The sequence below is a fragment of the Bos javanicus genome, chromosome 5 (genome assembly GCF_032452875.1).
Source record: "Bos javanicus breed banteng chromosome 5, ARS-OSU_banteng_1.0, whole genome shotgun sequence".
NCBI lineage: Eukaryota > Metazoa > Chordata > Mammalia > Artiodactyla > Bovidae > Bos > Bos javanicus.
This window is the reverse complement of record NC_083872.1, coordinates 15,261,252-15,283,731: the sequence shown is the minus strand read 5'-3', so window position 1 is coordinate 15,283,731 and position 22,480 is coordinate 15,261,252. Positions and strand designations below refer to the sequence as shown.

At 36.5% G+C, this 22,480-nt stretch overlaps 1 protein-coding gene across 5 annotated transcripts in view; it reads right to left on the bottom strand.

Moving 5' to 3' along the window:
* LRRIQ1 (leucine rich repeats and IQ motif containing 1) overlaps positions 1 to 22,480 on the bottom strand; it is a 223,193-nt gene that overhangs the window by 102,029 nt on the left and 98,684 nt on the right. For all 5 annotated transcript variants that reach the window (XM_061415659.1, XM_061415661.1, XM_061415660.1 and 2 more), the window contains 4 exons: positions 21,229 to 21,408; positions 18,200 to 18,649; positions 14,416 to 14,626; positions 4,411 to 4,530 (listed from right to left, as the gene is read on the bottom strand). In XM_061415659.1, coding sequence (XP_061271643.1) covers positions 4,411 to 4,530; positions 14,416 to 14,626; positions 18,200 to 18,649; positions 21,229 to 21,408 — 961 coding nt within the window. The remainder of the gene's footprint in view (positions 1 to 4,410; positions 4,531 to 14,415; positions 14,627 to 18,199; positions 18,650 to 21,228; positions 21,409 to 22,480) is intronic.

Below are 22,480 nucleotides of genomic sequence, written 5' to 3'. Positions count from 1 at the left end.
CTGAGCTACCAAGGAAGCCCACTCATCAGTTCTACTTCTTGTGCATTTGGGGTTCCTTTAGTATACTAAAAAAAATCCCTTCTTTTTTCATTTCCATACCACTTAGCCATGTATAGTATTATCTGATGGTTATCCCTTCACTTTATTTTCACATCTTTATCAATATTTCACCTTATGCAGGCCTTCTCTGATCGTAAAATCAGATTTCATGCTCTCTTAATTTTTCTTAGAAAAAATTTTATAACCATTTTCCATATGTAAAGAGGGAAACTAGAGTTAAAGAGTGAAATTTTATTATTTTAAAAGGGTTAATTATACAATGATTTAACTGTTCTAAATGTGTATGCCCTAATACATATCCTCAAACTATGAGGTCAAGTTTGACAGAACTAAAAACTTAACTTAGAGAAACCCACCCATGTTCGATCCCTAGGTTGGGAAGACCCCCTGGAATAGGAAATGGCAAATCACTCCAGTATTCCTGCCTGGTAAGTCTCATAGAAAGCGGAATCTAGCGGGCAACAGTCCATGGGGTAGCCAAGAGTAGGCTATGACTGAGCAGGAAACACACACAAACAATTATAATAAGAGATTTAGCATTCTTCTGTCAATAACTTATAGAAAACTCTCCAAATCACTAAAAATAAAGATTTTTAAAAATACAACTATCAAACGGAGGAATTGAGGTTTTAGTAGCCATAACACCTGAAAAAATGCACCTTCAAGTGCTCGTGGAACATTATCCCCAAAAGATGATGTGCTAAGACAAATTTTTAAGAAACAAATAACATCAATCTTACATCAAACTCTTTCAGAAAAAAGAAACATAGGAAACATTTCCTAATCAAATAGGCACAATGTTGACATCAAAATCTGAAAAGAATTCTACTAGAAAGATTTATAGGCATAGCATCTTCTTGAATACAAAGGCAAAAATCCTAAAAAAAATATATTAGCAGAACAAATTTAGTGGTATATAAAATAATAATACTTTATAGCTAAGTCAATTTGTTCTAGGAATACATGGTTTAATGCTTGTAAATCAATGTCATAAGCCTGCAAAGTGATAAAAGCCAAATCATGTATAGAATCATCAACATCATCATCACATATTAACTTCTTGGAAAGGTAAGGAGATGCTAAGGAGGTTAACCCAATCAAATATAGAGTTTCTGAAAGAAACCTATATTAAATGTCTGACTTTGTAGTGGAAGCTTTTACCCTGAGACCAGGAACTAGCAAAAGATGACTTCTAAAATCACCACTATTTAACATTGTACTGAAGGTACTAGTCAGGACAATAGAGCAAGAAAAATAAACAAAAGGCATACGAATTAGGAAAAAAAAAAAAGAAGAAGAAAACTTATTATGCTCAGGTGATATGATTGTGGGTACAGAATATTCAAAAGACTTGAGAGATAAGTAAGTGATTTCAGAAAGTGACTGGATATAAGGTTGGTATACAAAAACAAAATAATATCAGAAAATGTCAAATAGCTAGAAGTAAATCTAATAAAAAATGTACAAGAACACTATGAAGAAAATACAGAGTATAGTGGACAGAGATTTTAAGTTAAATAGGGTTGTTATTCTATGTTCATGAATGTAAAAATGCAATATTCTAAAAAAAATCAGTTCTTCCAAATTGACTTATAGATTTATTACAATCTCAGAGAAAATTTGAACATTTATTGTGCAAATTGATAGGCTAGTACTAAAATCTGTACATAAATGAAATGGATAAAAAGTAGCAGAGTAGATCTTTCTTGAAGAAGAACAACAAAGTCAGAGCACTTTTAAGACTAGATAATGAAATTTACCATAAATTATGTAGTAATTAGAGTAGTGATATAAGGATAAACTGTAACAGAAAGCCAAGGAAAATTAGGAGAACCCATGCACAGCTTCCTGAATGTAAATAATGCTTCCACTGGAATCTCTTGTGAAAAGTATGGTCTATACAACAGATAGCTGTGGGTCAATGAGACAACCAAATGTGTATCTTTGGAGGAGAATTTGACCCCCTACTCACATTGCAGGCAAAATTTAATTCAAGATGCACCACGGATTTAAATGCTGAAAGTTAAGATAATAAAGTTTCTAGAATATCTTAATGAGCTGATAAGCAAAGATTTCTTATACGTCATGAAAACAAAAATCTTTTGTTTTTAATTTAAAATAGAAACATTCTGTTCATCAAAATAAACCACAAAGAGATAAAAAAAGGGAAATCTCAGAATTTAGAGAATGTTTTTTCAAGAGAAAACAGAATAGTATTCAGATTATAAAAAGCACTCCCACAAGTCAATAAGAAAAAAGATGTACAACCGAACTTAAAAACGCACACCAACACTTGATCATATCACAAAAGTACATATCCAAATGGCCAAAAAGCAAATGAAATGGTATTTAACATTATTAGTTATGAGATAAACGCAAATTAAAAGAACTAGATCAGATCAGATCAGTCGCTCAGTCATGTCTGACTCTTTGCGACCCCATGAATCACAGCACACCAGGCCTCCCTGTCCATCACCAACTCCTGGAGTTCACCCAGACTCACTTACATCGAGTCAGTGATGCCATCCAGCCATCTCATCCTCTGTTGTCCCCTTCTCCTCTTGCCCCCAATCCCTCCCAGCATCAGAGTCTTTTCCAATGAGTCAACTCTTCACATGAGGTGGCCAAAGTACTGGAGTTTCAGCTTTAGCATCATTCCTTCCAAAGAAATCCCAGGGCTGATCTCCTTCAGAATGGACTCGTTGGATCTCCTTGCAGTCCAAGGGACTCTCAAGAGTCTTCTCCAACACCACAGTTACAAAGCATCAATTCTTTGGTGCTCAGCCTTCTTCACAGTCCAACTCTCACATCCATACATGACCACAGGAAAAACCATAGCCTTGACTAGATGGACCTTTGTTGGCAAAGTAATGTCTCTGCTTTTCAATATGTTATCTAGGTTGGTCATAACTTTCCTTCCAAGGAGAAAGTGTCTTTTAATTTCATGGCTGCAGTCACCATCTGTAGTGATTTTGGAGCCCAGAAAAATAAAGTCTGACACTGTTTCCACTGTTTCCGCATCTATTTTCCATGAAGTGATGGGACCGGATGCTGTGATCTTCGTTTTCTGAATGTTGAGCTTTAAGCCAACTTTTTTACTCTCCACTTTCACTTTCATCAAGAAGCTTTTTAGTTCCTCTTCACTTTCTGCCATAAGGGTGGTGTCATCTGCATATCTGAGGTTATTGATATTTCTCCCGGCAATCTTGATTCCAGCTTGTGTTTCTTCCAGTCCATGAACAGTATGAAAAGGCAAAAGAACTAGATACCACTATAAACCTACTGGATTGGTAGAAAATGGTGAGGATAAAGCTCCTCTGAAATTCTCATATTCTGCTGATAGGACTGTAAATTGATACAATCACCTTAAGATGCTGTTAGACACTAGCTACTAAACATAGGTTAATGATATGACTCAGAAATTCAGTTCTCAAAAGAAAGGTGAATATGCACATCAAAAAGTATGTACAAGAATGTTTGTAGTGTCTTTAGTCATAATAGGCAACACTAAGATAACGCATAACAAATAATCCATCAACAGTATACAGACTTTTAAAAATTGGTATATTCAATAATAGATTAAAAGTAGTATATTCTATATTCAAAAGAATGATATATATGCAACTATACTCATCCACATAGGTGAATTTCACAGACATAATATTATGTGAAAAAAGAGTAAATACTGGATGATTCTACTTATTGGAAGCCCAGAAATAGGCAAAACTCATCTATGATGACAGGGGTATGAATACTATAGAAGCACAAGGAAGTCTTCTGGGTATAGCCATACATTCTCTACCTTAATCTGAGTGATAAATACATGAGTTTGACTCTCTAGAAATAGAGGAAACAGAATGAGTAAGACTAAGGATGTAAAAGGTAAGTGCTCTGTATGGTAAGAGGGAGCTCAATGTGATTAGAGTACGTGGACACCATGGATGGGAAGTGGTAAATATATCTGCAGAGTTTGCTGCCTGATTATTGAACCCTTGAAAAACAATTTAAGGAGGTTGTTCTCATTTTGCTAGGCAATAAAGAACTATTAGTTGTTGAACAGGGCATAAATAAGATCAGTTATATTTAATGAAGAATAATTGATAAACCATTGCATAAATCAGGTTGAAGAATATACAAGAATTCTTGTAAATAGTCTATGATCACATTTACACACTATACAAGCTTGTATCCTAAATGAAGATGTTAAAATATTAGAAGCATAATTTTTCAAGTGCTATTAAAAAAAAATCCGTAACAGAGTGTTAATAGGATGAAAACCTTAGAAACTGGTTTAGCTCCAAAAGACCAATATTTTAAGACCAATATCCTTATGTTGTAGTTAGCACTTACTTCATCAAATGTAAAATCTTCTAAATCTATTTCTTCATATTCTTCTTCAGATTCTTCATTCTTAATAGCCTCTAGAGCTGTTGTCAGTTTCTTTCGCAAAAGAAAGCCCTTCCAAACTGCCTAAACAAAAATTTAAAGCATGTTATACAGGGTTATAGATCAAACTCCAAACCAGATTCTCTGTGTTATCCCATTAGGAAGATAAAACATCTTAGACCTTAGTTTAATGGCTCGATAATCTGTTTTTTGAACTTTATGTGACATTTAAAACTGCAAGATAAATTAAATGACTGCTTGTGTCTAAAGTTCTGAATCTCAGGGGACTTTCCTCATAGTAAGCAGAAAAGAATCTTTAAAACTCCCTCAACTGCACATGTAGGTCAACCAATCAATTATCTGACAATCCCTCCAGGACCCATTCTAAATTAAGAAGAAAGAGATACAGAGGAAAACCAATTCCGTTAATTTTCAAATGATTATGTATAAAATAAACTAACACGCATTAAAGAAAACTTCAACATTTATAAATGGCCCTATTAGAGACTTAGTATCCTGGCCCATAGCAATTAACTAATTTCATCTTTTAAAATAAATCAAGCACATGATAAAACATTAAGAATGTTAGATAGAATTTAAAACATTAAGATTCCTCCATAATCATGGAGGAATCTTGGAGCTTTCCTAAATTTAACTCCAAGAACACTAGAGCTTTTAAAAAATTAATATCTTTATACACTGCTAGGGGTAAGCTCCAGGATATATAGTAAATGTAAAACACAGGTAGAAATAAGTGTGTATTACATACCTTCATTTATCTCTGAAAACCAATATAAATATATAATAAACACATATATAAATTTTTATATTTAAATATATGTCATTGCTAATATCTACAAAGTGAAAGCATAAAGTATAAAATTAATTTCAAAATTTATTACCTATAGACATAGAAAACAGAGGGGAAGATATAGCAATAGAAGCCAGATGTCTCTGAATATACACTTTGCTTAGATTTGAATTTGGAATTGAGCACATGCTTAAGAAAATTGTAACAAATAAATATTAAATAAAAGAAACTCCTGAAAAAACATATAAAGAGATTTTATGCTATGGGCATAACCACACAGAAGTTATTTAAAGTGACTCTGAAATAGATTTATTTAGCTATGCTCTTAGTGAAATGCAATCAAAAGGTAAATTTAATTACAAAAGTTACCTTAAATATATTTTAGTAATCGTATTGTTAGCAATAATACTGGTATTGTTATTCTGCAAAATATATACATTGAGAAGAAGAATATACAAACAGATAATTGCCAGAACATTTATGACAATAGAAATAACACGCAATCTCTGTGGCAACCAGCCTAGTAGGCCAAATCTCCGCAACAGTTAGCCAAGAATGGTTAAGACTTGGTCAATGACTGCCCGCTTCTCTATTTTTGTTCCTATTTCTATCTCAGGACCAAGTGGACCAATAAGAGATAGCCAAACATACTTCCCCAACCAATCATATAAGATGCCCCATTTCTAGTTGGCCAATAGTGTATGCATGTGTGCGTGTATCTTTGTGTGTTTGTATACACACATGCACTTACATAGTGGAAACAAGGACTGCATAAATGAGAAAAATCAAACTATGGCAAGGGAGTCAGCCATCATTAGTTGCCTCTGGCAAAGACTCAAAGGTAAGGAAGGGTGTGGGATCAATGTATATACATTTATACACAGTGATGAATACATGATTGTCACATACTAGACTCTTGTTAAATATTATTTTCCCAATTTCTTTGTCCCCTTGTTTATAAAAATTCTATTTACTTAGTTTATCAAATAAGAAAAGTGTGATATTAAACATCACATAAAGTTTAAAATGTATAATTAACTAAATTTTTATTATTTTGCCTCTAAACATGAATTTTGGTATAGAAATAATATTTCAATACTTTTTAACTTGCTATCAATAAATTATAATCTCTCTGCTGCTGCTGTGGCTAAGTTACTTCAGTCGTGTCTGACTCTGTGCGACCCCATAGACGGCAGCCCACCAGGCTCCCCCATCCCTGGGATTCTCCAGGCAAGAACACTGGAGTGGGTTGCCATTTCCTTCTTCAATGCAGGAAAGTGAAAAGTGAAAGTGAAGTCGCTCAGTCGTGTCCGACTCTTCGCGACCCCGTGGACTGCAGCCTACCAGGCTCCTCCGTCCATGGGATTTTCCAAGCAAGAGTACTGGAGTGGGGTGCCATTGCCCTCTCAAGAGAGTTCAAAACTCTTGTGTGTGGGAAAGATCTCAATATGAATCAGGAACTTGAACAGTATTGAATGGTAGAAAGAGAAGAGAGGATATGTTTGTGTGATGAGGAGCATGCTTAAAAGTATTGCCTAAGAAAGTGGATTTCCTCGTTTTAGTTTACCCATATGGAGAGTACCATCAGCTCTCTGCCCTCGTTTTTAGTCTCATGCAGCTGGGTTGTTATTACAGACCAGGGTATGTCATGTACCGTGGGTGATTGACATAGGGAATCTAGTTACCTTAGGGGAAAACAAACTATTTTTCTTTTCTCCCACTTGTTTAAGTCTGTTTGGGCTGCAGTAAGCAAAGTACCATAGCCTTGGTGACTTACACAACAAATGTTTATTTCTTCTAATTCTAGAGGAGGCTAGGAGCCTAAGGCACTGACAAATTTATCGTCTGGTGAGACCAAGTTTCTTAGTTCACAGATGGCTCTATTCTCACTGTGTCCTCACATGTTAGTAGGTACTACAGAGCTCTCTGGGCTCTCTTCTATAAGGGCACTAATCCCACTCATGGCAGCTCCACCATCACAACATATTCACCTCCAAAAGACCCCATCTCCAAATATCAACACAATGGAGATAAAGTTTCAACTTAGGAATATCGTGGAGAATATAAATATTCAGTCAACAGAACCCTTCATTTGGGGATTTTTAAAAAACTCCTCTTTTATGATTCTTTTATCTGGCATTTACGCTCTCTTGGTTGCTAGCTACCTTTCAAAATGCTTTGCCTCAACATGGCAAATGGGCCTTTGATTTCTTCCTGTTAGGGAGGTATCCCAGTAGGGAGGTACCCTTCATATCCCTTCTTCCCTGATCTTGTGCTAACAAAGTAAAGAGCATTAGGTAAACATGTTTTCTTTCCCTGGATTCTCTCTCTCTCTCTTTTTTTTTTTTTTGGTTACATCATCTTTTCTTCAGTTATCTCTCCTCAACATCCCCTTTTCCCTTATACCATTAAGATACCAAGATTAGGTGCAGTTCTAGGGAAAAAAGAGTATAAGGGGAAGTATTTAATACAGACCTTCAATGACAAGAGTGGAAGGACTGATTCATCATGTCTCACAGTGGATCCAGCCTAACTTCTCAGGGATAGGACTTCTGCAGAGCTCTAAACTGTATTTTTCTGGTGTGACACATACAAATACTGCCCTCCTGCATCAGTGGAGGGTCAGAAATCCAAGTCCCAGCCATGGGAAATAAAGGTAATATAAATGTGTAATCAGTGTTCAGATTCTTCTTCTAACTTATTCATGTCAAGCTTTCCACTTTTTTCCCATAGTCATTCATAATCTTTCTTTCTCACACATTCAAATCAATTCCCTGGCCATAGTCCTATCTATATTAGATACACCTGACATCTTTTTCTTCTCTATGAGTGACAGTTGCTCAGTCGTGTCCAACTCTTTGAGACCCCATGGAGCCCACCAGACTTCTCTGTCCAAGAGATTCTCTAGGCAAGAATACTGGAGTGGGTAGCCATTCCCTTCTCCTGGGGATCTTTTTGACCCAGGGATCTAACCCGGGTCTCCTTCATTGCAGGCAGACTCTTTACAGTCTGAGCTACAGAAAAAAGGGACCATACTAAAAAGTGCAAGGGAAGCTAGAATACCTAGGCTGTCTGTATGCTAGGAAGAAGAGGAGGACTTGGGTTCTTGTGAGCAGTGAGCAGTCTCCACCACATCCTTCATGAATCTTCATTTTGCACCTTCTAAAGCCCAGGCTCTTTCTACTATATCACATTCTGCAAATTCATATTTTTAAGATGAATAGTTTAAGAAACTAGATGATTGTACTGAGGAGGAAATAAAATGAAGTTGAGTTGACTTCAGCGATTTTAAGTACCATGATGTAAATCAGGAGAGACTTATTCTAAGTTGCAAAGAAAGACTGAATTATGCTTACTTCTGTTACAGACACAAACTTAACAGAAGGACATTCAGCAGATGTAGTCACTGAGCTAGACTGTTTCATCAAATAATGAACTTTACTTTATTGAATAGAATGAAGCAAACATTCACCATCAATGTTGAAAAATGTATTGCTCATCCACTGATGAGAGGAGGAAGTTTGAACTGCATGACATTTTCTTTTTTTTTTTTCAATTTTAATTAAAAAAAAATTATACATGTGTTCCCCATCCTGAACCCTCCTCCCTCCTCCCTCCCCATACCATCCCTCTGGGTCGTCCCAGTGCATGACATTTTCATTCCTCATGCAACAGAACAATATTCTGAGACCATAACTGAGGTTCATTTCTTTCCCTCAGAGTTTCCTCGAATCCATTGCACTTCCTCCCCTCCCAAGCCATTCAGGCATCAGCAACAGCTTCGTCTATACATTGCCATGAGGAATGCAGCCCAGAAAAATTAAGTCAACTAAAATACTAAATGTATTCATTAGTACTATAGCAAAGACAATTCAAAAACTATGCCTTTAATAATGAAAACCAGCAACTTAGTTATAAGGCTATTTTTTTTTCAGTTGCTTATGCCAATACCTTGTAGGCATCTCTAACTCCTCCCTGTCTTTCAAAATCACATCCCCATATACTAATATCGCTAGGTCTACCTTCAAAGTATATATATACTTTGCACCTCAATATAAATCAACATATATTCTGGAATGCGACTTTCTCACCACTTCTGCACTGCTCTGGTCCATGCCACCATTATCTACTATTTGGATTACTGCAATAGCTGCCTGATTTCGCTGCTTCCACTATAGCCTTCCTAGAGTATTATCACAACCTAAGTAACAGGTCACGTGAGTCCTCTGGTCAGATTCCTTTAATATCTTCCCATGTCATTCAGAGTAAAAGCCAAAGTCTTTACAATGATTTACGATTCATGAGTCCTACTCTTCTCCCTTCACCTCTCTGCCATCACAGTGCTTCCTCCTGCTCTATGAACACTGTGAGTATGCTCCCAGAACAATGTCTTGGCATCTGATGTTTCTCTGCCTGAAATACTCTTCGCCTACATACCTAATGGTTTATCTCTTGCTGCACTGTCACCTTTTCTGGTCTTCCACATCTATTCTGTCTAAAATGATTAATTTTCCTTAGAAACTCCTATCCTGCTTCCCTGATTTATTTTCCCCTTAGTACTTATCACTGTCTAATACACTTATCTTACTTATCTGCACATCCCAGCAGGATATAAGCTAGTAAAATTTTTGTGCCAAGTAATATTTAACTAAATGAGTGAATAAAGGGAACCATTACATTTTTTAGTTATTAGCATTCAATTGAGGTGCAGCACCATAAATTTCCAGACTTTATTTTATATATTTAATTTGTTGTTCTTTTCCACCAGGACACAAACTCTAAGAGGGAAGAGATCTTGTATGCTTTGTTCCTAGTTGTATTTCTTTTTTTTTTTTATTTTTTTTATTTTTAAACTTTACAATATTGTATTAGTTTTGCCAAATATCGAAATGAATCCACCACAGGTATACCTGTGTTCCCCATCCTGAACCCTCCTCCCTCCTCCCTCCCTATACCCTCCCTCTGGGTCGTCCCAGTGCACCAGCCCCAAGCATCCAGTATCGTGCATTGAACCTGGACTGGCGACTCGTTTCATACCCTAGTTGTATTTCTTAAACCTAAAACAATGCTTCACAACAGGATGTTCTAAAATCTATTTGATGAGTGAATACATAAAGGATGAATGTGATCAGATTGAACTTCATTTTGAAATCTGGTCTTGGTGAGGTTCTGAATTTTTAAGTTAAATGAGTGTTTAAAAGATTTTCCCAATTAAGATGGGCCTCCCAGGTGGCTCAGTGGTACAGAATCCACCTACCAATGCAAGAGACGCCAGAGATGCAGATTCCATCCCTGGGTCAGGAAGATCCCCTGGAGGAGGAAATGGCATCCCACTCCAGTATTTTTGCTTGGCGAATCCCATGGACAGAGGAGCCTGGCAGACTACAGTCTATGGGGTCGCAAAGAGTCAGACACGACTTAGTGACTGAGCACACACACAACAATTATTTTAGTAGATTGTTACATGCTTCTGTTGTTCCTTGTCCAGTTCTAACTGTTGCTTCCTGACCTGCACACAGATTTATCAAGAGGCACGTCAGGCGGTCTGGTATTCCCATCTCTTTCAGAGTTGTCCACAGTTTAATGTGATCCACACAGTCAAAGGCTTTGGCATAGTCAATAAAGCAGAAATAGATGTTTTTCTGGAACGCTCATGCTTTTTTGATGATCCAATGGATGCTGGCAATTTGATCTCAGGTTCCTTTGCCTTTTATAAAACCAGCTTGAACAACATTTGGTAGTTTATGGTTCACGTGTTGCTGAAGCCTGGCTTGGAGAATTTTGAACATTATTTTACTAGCATGTAAGATGAGTGCAATTGTGCGGTAGTTTGAGCATTCTTTGGCATTGCCTTTCTTTGGGATTGGAATGAAAACTGACCTTTCCAGTCCTGTGGCCACTGCTGAGTTTTCCAAATTTTCTAGCATATTGACTGCAGCACTGTAACAGCATCATTTTTTAGGATTTGAAATAGCTCAACTGGTTGCTTCCATGTCCTGGCTATTACAAACAGTGCTGCAATGAACACTGGAGTACACATGTCTCATTCAATTCTGGTTTCCTCGGTGTGTATGCCCAGCAGTAGGATTGCTGGGTCATAAGGCAGTTACCTAGATGTCCATCAGTAGATGAATGGATAAGAAAGCTGTGGTACATATATACAACGGAGTATTACCCAGCCATTAAAAAGAATACATTTGAATCAGTTCTAATGAGGTGGATGAAACTGGAGCCTATTATACAGAGTGAAGTAAGCCAGAAGAAAAACACCAATACAATATACTAATGCATATATATGGAATTTAGAAAGATGTAACAATAACCCTGTGTGCAAGACAGCAAAAGAAACACAGATGTATAGAACAGTCTTTTGGACTCTGTAGGAGAGGGAGAGGGTGGGATGATTTGGGAAAATGTCATTGAAACATGTATAATATCATACAAGAAATGAATAGCCAGTCCAGGTTCGATGCAGGATACAGGATGCTCGGGGCTGGTGCACTGGGATGACCCAGAGGGATGGTATGGGGAGGGAGGAGGGAGGGGGTTCAGGATGGGGAACACGTGTATACCTGTGGCGGATTCATGTTGATGTATGGCAAAACCAATACAATATTGTAAAGTAATTAGCCTCCAATTAAAATAAATAAATTAAAAAAAAAAAAGAGAAATAGCTCAACTGGAATTCTATCAAATCCACTAACTTTGTTTGTAGTGATGCTTCCTAAGGCCCACTTGACTTCACATTTCAGGATGTCTGGCTCTAGGTGAGTGATCACACCATTGTGATTACCTGGATCATGACGATCTTTTTTATACAGATCTTGTGTGTATTCAGGCCACCTCTTCTTAATATTTTCTGCTTCTGTTAGGGCCATACCATTTCTGTCCTTTATTGAGCTCATCTCTGCATGGAATGTTCTCTTGGTACTCTAAGTTTCTTGAAGAGATCTCTAGACTTTCCCATTCTATTGTTTTCCTCTATTTCTTTGCACTGATTGCTGAGGAAGGTTTTCTTATCTCTTCTTATTATTCTTTGGAACTCTGCATTCAAATGGGTATACCTTTCTTTTTCTCCTTTGCTTTTCACTTCTCTTCTTTTCACAACTATTTGTAAGGCCTCATCAGACAGACATTTTCATTTTTTCCATTTCTTTTTCTTGGGGATGGTCTTTCTCCCTGTCTCCTGTCAGTGTCATGAGCCTCCGTCCATAGTTCCTCAGGCACTCTATCTATAAGATCTAGTCCCTTATATCTATTTCTCAACTCCACTGTATAATCATAAGAGATTTGATTTAGGTCATACCTGAATGGTCTAGTGGTTTTCCCTACTTTCTTCAATTTAAGTCTGAATTTGGCAATAAGGAGTTCCTGATCTGAGCCACAGTCAGCTCCCGGTCTTGTTTTTGCTGACTGTAAGAGCTTCTCCATCTTTGACTGCAAAGAATATAATTAATCTGATTTCAGTGTTGACCATCTGGTGATGTCTATGTGTACAGTCTTTTCATGTGTTGTTGGAAGAGGGTGTTTGCTATGATCAGTATATTCTCTTGGCAGAACTCTATTGGCCTTTGCCCTGCTTCATTCTGTACTCCAAGGCCAAATTTGCCTGTTACTCCAAATGTTTCTTGACTGCCTACTTTTGCATTCTAGGCTCCTATAATGAAATGGACATCTTTTTTGGGTGTTAATTCTAGAAGGTCTTGTAGGTCTTCACAGAAATGTTCAATTTCAGCTTCTTCAGCATTACTGGTTGGGGCATAGACTTGGATTACCGTGATATTGAATGGTTTGCTTGGAGATGAACAGAGATCATTCTGTCGTTTTTGAGACTGCATCCAACTGGACATGGAACAACAAACTGGTTCCAAATAGGAAAAGGAGTACATCAGGGCTGTATACTATCACTGTGCTTATTTAACTTATATGCAGAGTATATCATGAGAAATGCTGGGCTGGATGAAGCACAAGCTGGAATCAAGATTGCTGGGAGAAATATCAATAACCTCGGATATGCAGATGACACCACCCTTATGGCAGAAAGTGAAGAAGAACTAAAGAGCCTTTTGATGAAAGTGAAAGAGGAGAGTGAAAAAGGTGGCCTAAAGCTCAATGTTCAGAAAACAAAGACCATAGCATCCAGTCCCATCACTCTATGGAAAATAGATGGGGAAACAGCGGAAACAATGACAGACTGTTTTTTATGGGGGGGGGGGGGCGGTGCTCCAAAATCACTGCAGATGGTGACTGCAGCCATGAAATAAAGAGATACTTACTCCTTGGAAGAAAAGTTATGACCAAACTAGACAGCATATTAAAAAGCAGAGACATTACTTTGCCAACAAAGCTCCATCTAGTCAAGGCTATGGTTTTTCCAGTAGTCATGTATGGATGTGAGAGTTGGACTATAAAGAAACCTGAGCAGTGACGAATTGATGTTTTGAACTGTGCTGTTGGAGAAGACTCCTGAGATCCCTTGGACTGCAAGGAGATCCAACCAGTCCATCCTAAAGGAAATCAGTCCTTAATATTCATTGGAAGGATTAATGTTGAAGCTGAAACTCCAATACTTTGGCCACCTGATGTGAAGAGCTGACTCACTGGAAAAGACTCTGATGCTGAGAAAGATTGAAGGCAGGAGGAGAAGGGGACAACAGAGGATGAGATGGCTGGATGGCATCACTGACTCAATGGACATGAGTTTGGGTAAACTCCAGGAGTTGGTGATGGACAGGGAGGCCTGGCGTGCTGCAGTCCATGGGGTCGCAAAGAGTCAGGCAGGATTGAGCAAACGAACTGAACTGAAACATGCTTCTAGAAATAGCTCTAGATGAGGCCAAGAGAGACTGCTTCAACTAATCAAATGTTAGCATATGTGACAAATGCCAGATCGGAGCATAAGTTTTAATACGATTGTGTGGTTCAGCTTGACCATAAGAATTTACAAATTACAGACTTACTCCTTCAGCCTAGATACCAAGTAGAAGTACAGTCAACCTGAAGGCACCTGCAGCGTACATGTCACACGAGTAAGAAATAAATCAAGGTATTTGTAAATTGCTATGATTCAGGGATTGCCTGTTATACAGAATAACCCAGTGAAAGAAAACTAACACATCTCTCAAGATTAACTGTTTCACCCAAAGACTAAAACTAACCTGAATAAGAATAGCAGCCTTCTCCTTCTGTTCTTGGATATTCACGGTATTTTTAACTTTTTCTTTCTTTAAAATAGTTTGGTTTTCAATGCAAGAATTTGGCTTGGATGTCAGGGGTCCTATTGTAGCAGGGTGTAGCTTTGCAGAGAAATGAATCTGCCTGCGCACAATATAACCACGCCAGTATGCCTGGATTACCATAGCTGCCATACTATTAAGAGAAGAAAAAATTATTTTTAGTATCCATAATATACAGCTGCAGATAAGAGATCCTCATAAGCTATATTTATTTGTAAATTAGACTATATAAAGTATTATTTTAAAATAAGACCTGCTCTTTTATTTAACTGTAGTCATAGAAGTAAAAATAATATGGACACCTTCAAATCTGAAGGAGAGAAATGGGCCAGTAACTTAGTGATATGAGTCCTAGGGATTTTTGTTTCTTTTAAGGAGGATGATATTACCGAGACTTTGTATGATAGTGGGGATTTGAGGCAGTAGTAAGGGGGGAAATGTGATGATGCAAAGAGGGGAACAAAGGTAGGAGTCAGTGTTGAGTTGGCAAGAGAGGATGGGATCTTGTTCACAGAGGGGAAATCAGGTTTTGAGAGGAAGTAGGACCCTCCTTCATTTTCAGAGAAAGGACTCATCAGGTCTTTGTGAGCTTCATTTTCCTCCCTGCCCGTGGACAGATACATAAATCATTCTCTTACAAGCCCAGTAGTAAATTCTAACATTTTTCCAGTCTACATCTATCGGCTATTATCTGGCATTCCATCAATCAACACTGTTTTCCCCATATCCCCATAAGCTGCCCAGCAACAATAGCAAAAATTTAATAGCAATGTAGGTTGACTGTAATTGGGTTCTCAGTTTGCTTAATCATTTAATGTTTCATCATTGGATATGCTTTTTCCCACACAGATTACTGCAGAAATACTATCATGGTACATGGTACAGTCAAAGTGCTAACTATTATCTTAATTGCTTTTCAGACCCTTGAGTTCAGTTTTAAAAGACATATAAAGGAGAAGTGACTGATGCACATTCACTTTCTCAGGCTGCCTTGGAACAGTTTTCAATAATTTTATAATTGCAGAGCCCAAAGAAATTTTTTCATTTCAAAAAAAGTCAGTTTAAGGCAAAGTGGAATTAAGCAATAAACTGCCAGAAATGATGGCTTCTGAGGTGATGCTTGTGGTAAAGAATCCACCTGCCGATGCAGGAAACTTAAGAAATGTGGATTTGATCCCTGGGTCAGGAAGATGCACTGGAGGAGGACATGGCAACTCACTCCATTACTCTTGCCTGAAGAATCCCCATGGGCAGAAGAGCCTGGTGGGCTACGGCCCATAGGGTCATAAAGAGTCGGGCACAAATGAAGCAACTCAGCATACATGAAATATGGAACGAGGTAATCATTTTCTGTTGTTATGAATATTGTTATCAGCATCACCACCATTTTATGTAAAGCCTGTGGAAGTCTTCGATCTATTTTTCTATGAATTTAAATTAGTGGATAAAACTTTCTGCCTTAAGATAAATTACTCATACTCATTATACAAAGAAAAACCATGTTTCAACAAAACATTTCCTCCTTCTAGGGTAAATGGTGCTCTTGCGTACTCAGTCTGACTCTTCGTGATCCCATGGATGATAGCCTGCCAGCCTCCGCTGTCCGTGGAGTTTTCCAGGCAAAAATACCAGGGTAAATAGAACTTAGTAAATTTTGCTATGGAATTAATTCACATTTGATCATTCAGCCATTAATTCATTCCTTCATCTTTTGGACAAAAGTGAGCTAACAAATTTGAAAAAGAGTAGATATATGTATGTGTATAACTGAATCACTTTACTGTACACCTGAACTAACACAACACTGTTAATTAAATATGCTCCAACATAAAACAATTTTAAAAAAGATTAAAAAATGAGTTCAGGACTTTTAAGGCACAATAATAATAATCCATATTGAGGTGATAAAGAAAAAAATATCTGAAAACATATTTGCAATGTATAACTGGTAAAGAATGAAAAGTTGTTTAAAACAAAAGGTTGCAAGATTAGTAAGAAAATACATTTAACCTGAGACAGTGCCTTATATTTCTCTACAGATACATGCAAGTTTCACAGACCATAATCCTGAGTTTCTTATAAAGCTAACCAGTCATTTAGCGCTTGAATTCCTCAGCCCACTATCTTTAAAATTTCCCAAGGAAGAAAATAAAAAGGTATGTGAGGAATATTTTCCTCAGTAACACTAACACTATGCTATGCTAAGTCACTTCAGTCGTGTCCGACTCTGTGTGACCCCATAGACGGCAGCCCACCAGGCTCCCCCGTCCCTGGGATTCTCCAGGCAAGAGTACTGGAGTGGGGTGCCATTTCCTTCTCCAATGCATGAAAGTGAAAAGTGAAAGTGAAGTTGCTCAGTCGTGTCCGACCCTCAGCAACCCCATGGACTGCAGCCCACCAGGCTCCTCCGTCCATGGGATTTTCCAGGCAAGAGTACTGGAGTGGGGTGCCATTGCCTTCTCCGAACACTAACACTGGGACTGCTTTTCACCACACAGAAAGCAGGAAAAGGTAAAGAAGCTGACTTAGGGCTTCCTGAATGTTATTAGGTGGTCTCCATGTTGGGAAAAGCAGCTCATATTATTACTATCATCAGCATCATATTTTTTTTTTAGTAAAAACAATGATGCTAACAATGCCCTAAGCACAGGAACATATGAAAATTATGCTTAGGAAACAACAGCACAACTGATGATGAATCTCCTTGAAACACTGAATGGCAAGGTTCAGCAAGTGGGCATACATTTTCTTTTCCCTTTATTCTTTGGTCTTTGGTTTGTCTATATTTTCAGTTCCTCATCCTTTCTTATTATTATTTGGCAATTTTATTTACCATGAATAAACAGCTCAATGTTGTTTATCTGAAATTTTAATAGACAATGTCTGGAGTGTTTAGAGCTAACAGGATTCAATCAAGTAATGTCTAGGGTACCCTGGCTAAAACTACCCCAAAACATACCAATATATTTGGCATGCTGAATATTTTAGTGAAAGTGAAAGTCGCTCAGTCATTTTCCGACCCTTTGTGACCCCATGGACTATACAGTCCATAGCATTCTCCAGGCCAGAATACTGGAGTGGGTAGCCTTTCCCTTCTCCAGGGACTCTTCCCAGTCCAGGGATCAAATCCAGGTCTCCTGCAGAGCAGGTGGATTCTTTACCAGCTGAGCCACAAGGAAGCCCAAGAATACTGGAGTGGGTAGCCTATCCCTTCTCCAGTGGATCTTCCTGACCCAGGAATTGAACTGGGGTCTCCTGCACTGTATGTGGATTCTTTACCAACTGAGCTACCAGGGACTATTTTAAGCTCAAGGGATTTGAGAAAAGGCCTGTGCAGGAAGGATTTTCTGACCTTCCCTGGAAGTATATCCTAAGACCCTCATATGAGAGGTCTTTACAGTATTTTAAGAATAATGAGATTGCTTTATTTCTTATTAAAAGTTCTTTTTAATTATTTAGAGATTAGAAGGCAGAAAAAATAATTTCACAGTTACTCATCTTAAATTAAATAATACTAGTTGATTAAATAAGAACCTGCCAAAATTCAACCAAATTAATCTGTACTGTATTTAATAATCTGTGCATATCATAAAACATAAGGAAATGAACATGAAATATGATAGGATTTAAATCCTTTACCAAATTATCATTATCCATAAAAACAATAAAACATAATGGTAAAAGAAAAATGATCTATAAAACTTACATTTTTTCGTGATGTTCAGTATTCTGGCAGTTCTCCAGTAGAAACCTTGTCCTTACCGTTTCAATGAATGGTATTCTTTTGCTGGGGAAACTACTTGTCTTGCTGTCTTCTCTTTTCTGGTCTACTATTTCTTCCTGATTTCTTTCTTTTGTATCTTCACATAAGGAGGGGTTGGTTGATGAGGAATGACTAGAGCCAGAGTCCATCCATTTCTCAGAAATATCTGGTGAGTTCAGTTTATATTCATTTGCAGAAGAGTAAAGAACTCTATTTTGCTGTTTGCTATCACTGTGTGTAGGAGGCAAATGATTCTGCTGGGCTTCTGATTCACCTCTCCTGGTCATACTTACATCCCCATGTTCATGCACACATCGACATTCATTACTAAGTGTCATCAATTTCTTAAAATAATAGCAGAGATTTTGTGCAACATCCAAGGTGAATATATTTCTAAGCAAATAAATAATGAGGACATTTAATAAAAAGAATTATATCAGCAAATGGTTACACCTGTACAGATTTTGAAAATATCCCTATGTGGCCTGACATGAATATTAAATTTTACTACAAAATTCATTAAAACTTGATTTCTAATTGTTTTTGTAAAAACTGATCTCATTACACACAAAAAGTGAAAATATTTCTGTAGTTAATCTCAATCCATTAATCCAGACAAAACATCTGGAAGTTTTAGAATCACTTTTATCCTAGGTATTTTTGGTACAAGTGAATGAGAAAAATCCATGCTTTTACTGCCATAAACATGAGAAATCATGGCTGCCTAAATTTGGAGATGTTATTTATGAAACAAGATTAAAAGTACTTTGTACACTGACTTTTGCCATGCAAAATATTTGTATTGGACAATTAAACAAATAACTTACATTATGGGAAAGTTTTTATTTCCATTTTTCTCTGGAAAAAATATTGCAAAGATAATTCAAATACTTTAAGACATAAATGCCTATGATTCTCCTGAATAATTGTTGGATTTAAGTATTCCAAATGAAATGAAAGTTATATTTCCTAAAATGTAGAGATAGACACTTTCTATGTTTACAAATGGAGACATTAGCATAGATTCCTCTAATATATGTTAATAATATATCCTTTTTGTTGGTGAATAATGCAGAAAAAGTTCACTTCAATATTGGATGTCAACTGTTTATGGCTAAGTGCTGAATTCACCACCATTTATGATTTAACATAAAAATGGTCAATTTCCAATTCTAAAGTGACACTTAATTGCAATAGCAATAAATTCTTAAAAATAACTGTAAATCTAAATTTCAACACGAGGGTTAAGAGTCATTTTTACATAAAAATCGTAGGTTACCATAAATACACAAGGAGATATCAATTTAGGTTTACAAAAATACAAATGTAAAATAAGCTATTTATTCAAAGTAAACTATCCATAACAATTGGAATTATTTTTAAAGCTGTAAGATATGTTTATAATCTGATTAGACTATATTTTAAAAAACCATTTAAATAGAAAAAACCAACTCTTACATAGGATGAGCAGTACGACAGTATAAATAGCAAAAATTTAATATGTAATTTAGTAATTAAGTTTAGACATTTGGAAGCACATATCATTGTTCCATTTATAATGCAGACATCATATGAAAATATAAAATAATTTTTCTTTTTCATTTGTGTTTTTTGGAGTAGTATAAATTATAAAATAAAGTTTTAATATATAAATTGTAATTCATTTATAGTAATACATTCAGGATTCATGTATCATGAATTTGGCCTCATCCCTTCATGGCAAATAGATGGGGAAACAATGGAAACAGTGGCAGACTTTGAGGGGCTCCAAAATCACTGCAGATGGTGACTGCAGCCATGAAATTAAAAGATGCCTCGTCCTTGGAAGAAAAGTTATGACCAACCTAGGCAGCATATTAAAAAGAAGAGACATTACTTTGCCAACAAAGGTATGTTTAGGCAAAGCTATGGTTTTTCCAGGAGTCACGTATGATTGTCAGAGTTGGACTATAAAGAAAGCTGAGCGCCGAAGAATTGATGCTTTTGAACTACAGTGTTGGAGATGACTCTTGACAGTCCCTTGGACTGCAAGGAGATCAAACTAGTCCATCCTAAAGGAAATCAGTCCTGAATATTCATTGGAAAGACTGATGCTGAAGCTGAAACTCCAATACTTTGGCCACCTGATGCAAAGAACTGACTCAGTGGAAAAGACCCTGATGCTGGGAAAGATTGAAGGCAGGAGGAGAAGGGGATGACAGAGGATGAGATGGTTGATGGCATCACCGACTTGATTCACATGAGTCTGAGTAAGCTCCAGAAGTTGGTAATGGACAGAGAAGCCTGGCATGCTGCAGTCCATGGGGTCACAAAGAGTCAGACGCAACTGAGTGACTGAACTGAACTGAATTCAGAATTCAGGGTGGGGGATAGGAAGTTCTTTTTCTTTGATATATTTTTAGGACTCTGTTCTCAGCCTCTGTCCTCTGAATATGTGCATGTCTTGACTGCTTTTCTCCACTATGCACCCATAACGTAATACATAAAAATATGTGTAATATTATTCTTTATATAATAGATATATAATAAATATTATATGTTTTATAAAACTTGACTTGTTGCATTGTAATGACTTATTTAGCTAATTTTCTCTTAATGAAATCATGAATTCTTTCAGGCCAAAATGTAATACTTAACTTCTTATGTGTCTTGTCCATCAATAATTGATGACTAAATGTATGACTGAATAATTGAATGAACAAATGAATGAGTGTATATTGGTGTGAAGCTATCTTCATGCTTTCATTTATTTTGATCTAATTTTAGCTTTTAATATATGCTCAAAATACAGATTAATACATTTCAAATAATAAAAGATGATACTCATAGATGTATTTTTTAAAGAGGAAAATATTCCTAAAACACACTGTAAAAGTCCAAAAAGGTAGTACTGTATTGATCAGAAAAATTTTAAATGCTGTGTATAAATTGCATTATATCTTTTAATTACAACAAGATGATATCAGTCTTACCTGTCACCAGTAATATATTTTTCACTTAGTAAGTTAAATTCTCTAATTTGGGACTGACAATGTTCCAGGAAATGCTCTAATTCTAGTTGATGGTGTCCTTCAGTGTGACGTTCTGTACGAGAGGTTAGCATTTCACCATTGAGGATCCTTAGAGCAGGTAATATCTTAAGTAGAGAATGCCTATTAAAAATAGGAAAAAATTATAATCTTGAAAAGGAGAGTTTATAACTAAAATAATTTATGTGCCTATTATTTAAATAATATAAGCAGAGAATATATCTCTGAAGTTATTGATTTTATAGAGAAAATTCTATTTTTTTAAATTATGATATCATGCCATGTATCAAGTAAGATTCAGAGTTCTTGATACACATTTAATCATTTTCTTCTAAACCACAAATGGTAAATTCAAGCAGCTGGAAACTTGGGCTGGGAGTAGTAAATAAAAATCTGCATTATGAGAAAGAGAGTATCAGGTACACGCTTTCTAAAATAAGATAATGTAACTGAAAGTTACTGTCTGTTTCAGAAGTAGGTGTGAATTCTGATCATTTCTCAATGAAACATACTGAAAATAGGGTTAAAACAAAAAGGGTGGTGATTACTCAATATTTCATGATCTGGAAATTCCAAAATTATATTTCTCCTTGAATCTTGGTAAGGATTATAATAAATAATCTCCAAAATATGAGCAAAAGCCTTTATCAATTTAAAAGATTAATGCTATGAAAAAACAGGTCAGAAAGCAAAAGCGGTCTACCAAACCCAGCCACTTCGAAGTACTTCCCAAGCTTTACGCAAGAAAGCATGTAGGCTTCTTTTCACAAGGCTGTTTATGGTCACAGGGGCAAACTAAACTTATTGAGTGAGTAAAACTTCTTACTAAAACACTAACGGTTCCTTTGAGGAAAATTATAAGTCACTGACAACAGATATCAAAGAAGCCTACATAAATGGAAAGATGTCCCATGGGAAAATAAATCTGTGGATAAGAAGATTCAATATTGTCAAAAGTCAGTTTTTCCCAACTTGATCTAGAGATATAACATATCTAATTAAAATATCAGCAAGATATTTTGTGGATATCAACAAATTGATTTGAAAGTTATATAAACAGGCAAAAGAGGGAGATAGCCAACTTAGTTTTGAAGAAAATTTGGAAGACTAACACTACCTGACTTCAAAATAATCTATGAAGCTACAGTAATCAAGATAATTTAGTAATGGCAAAAGAATAATCAAATAGATTGAT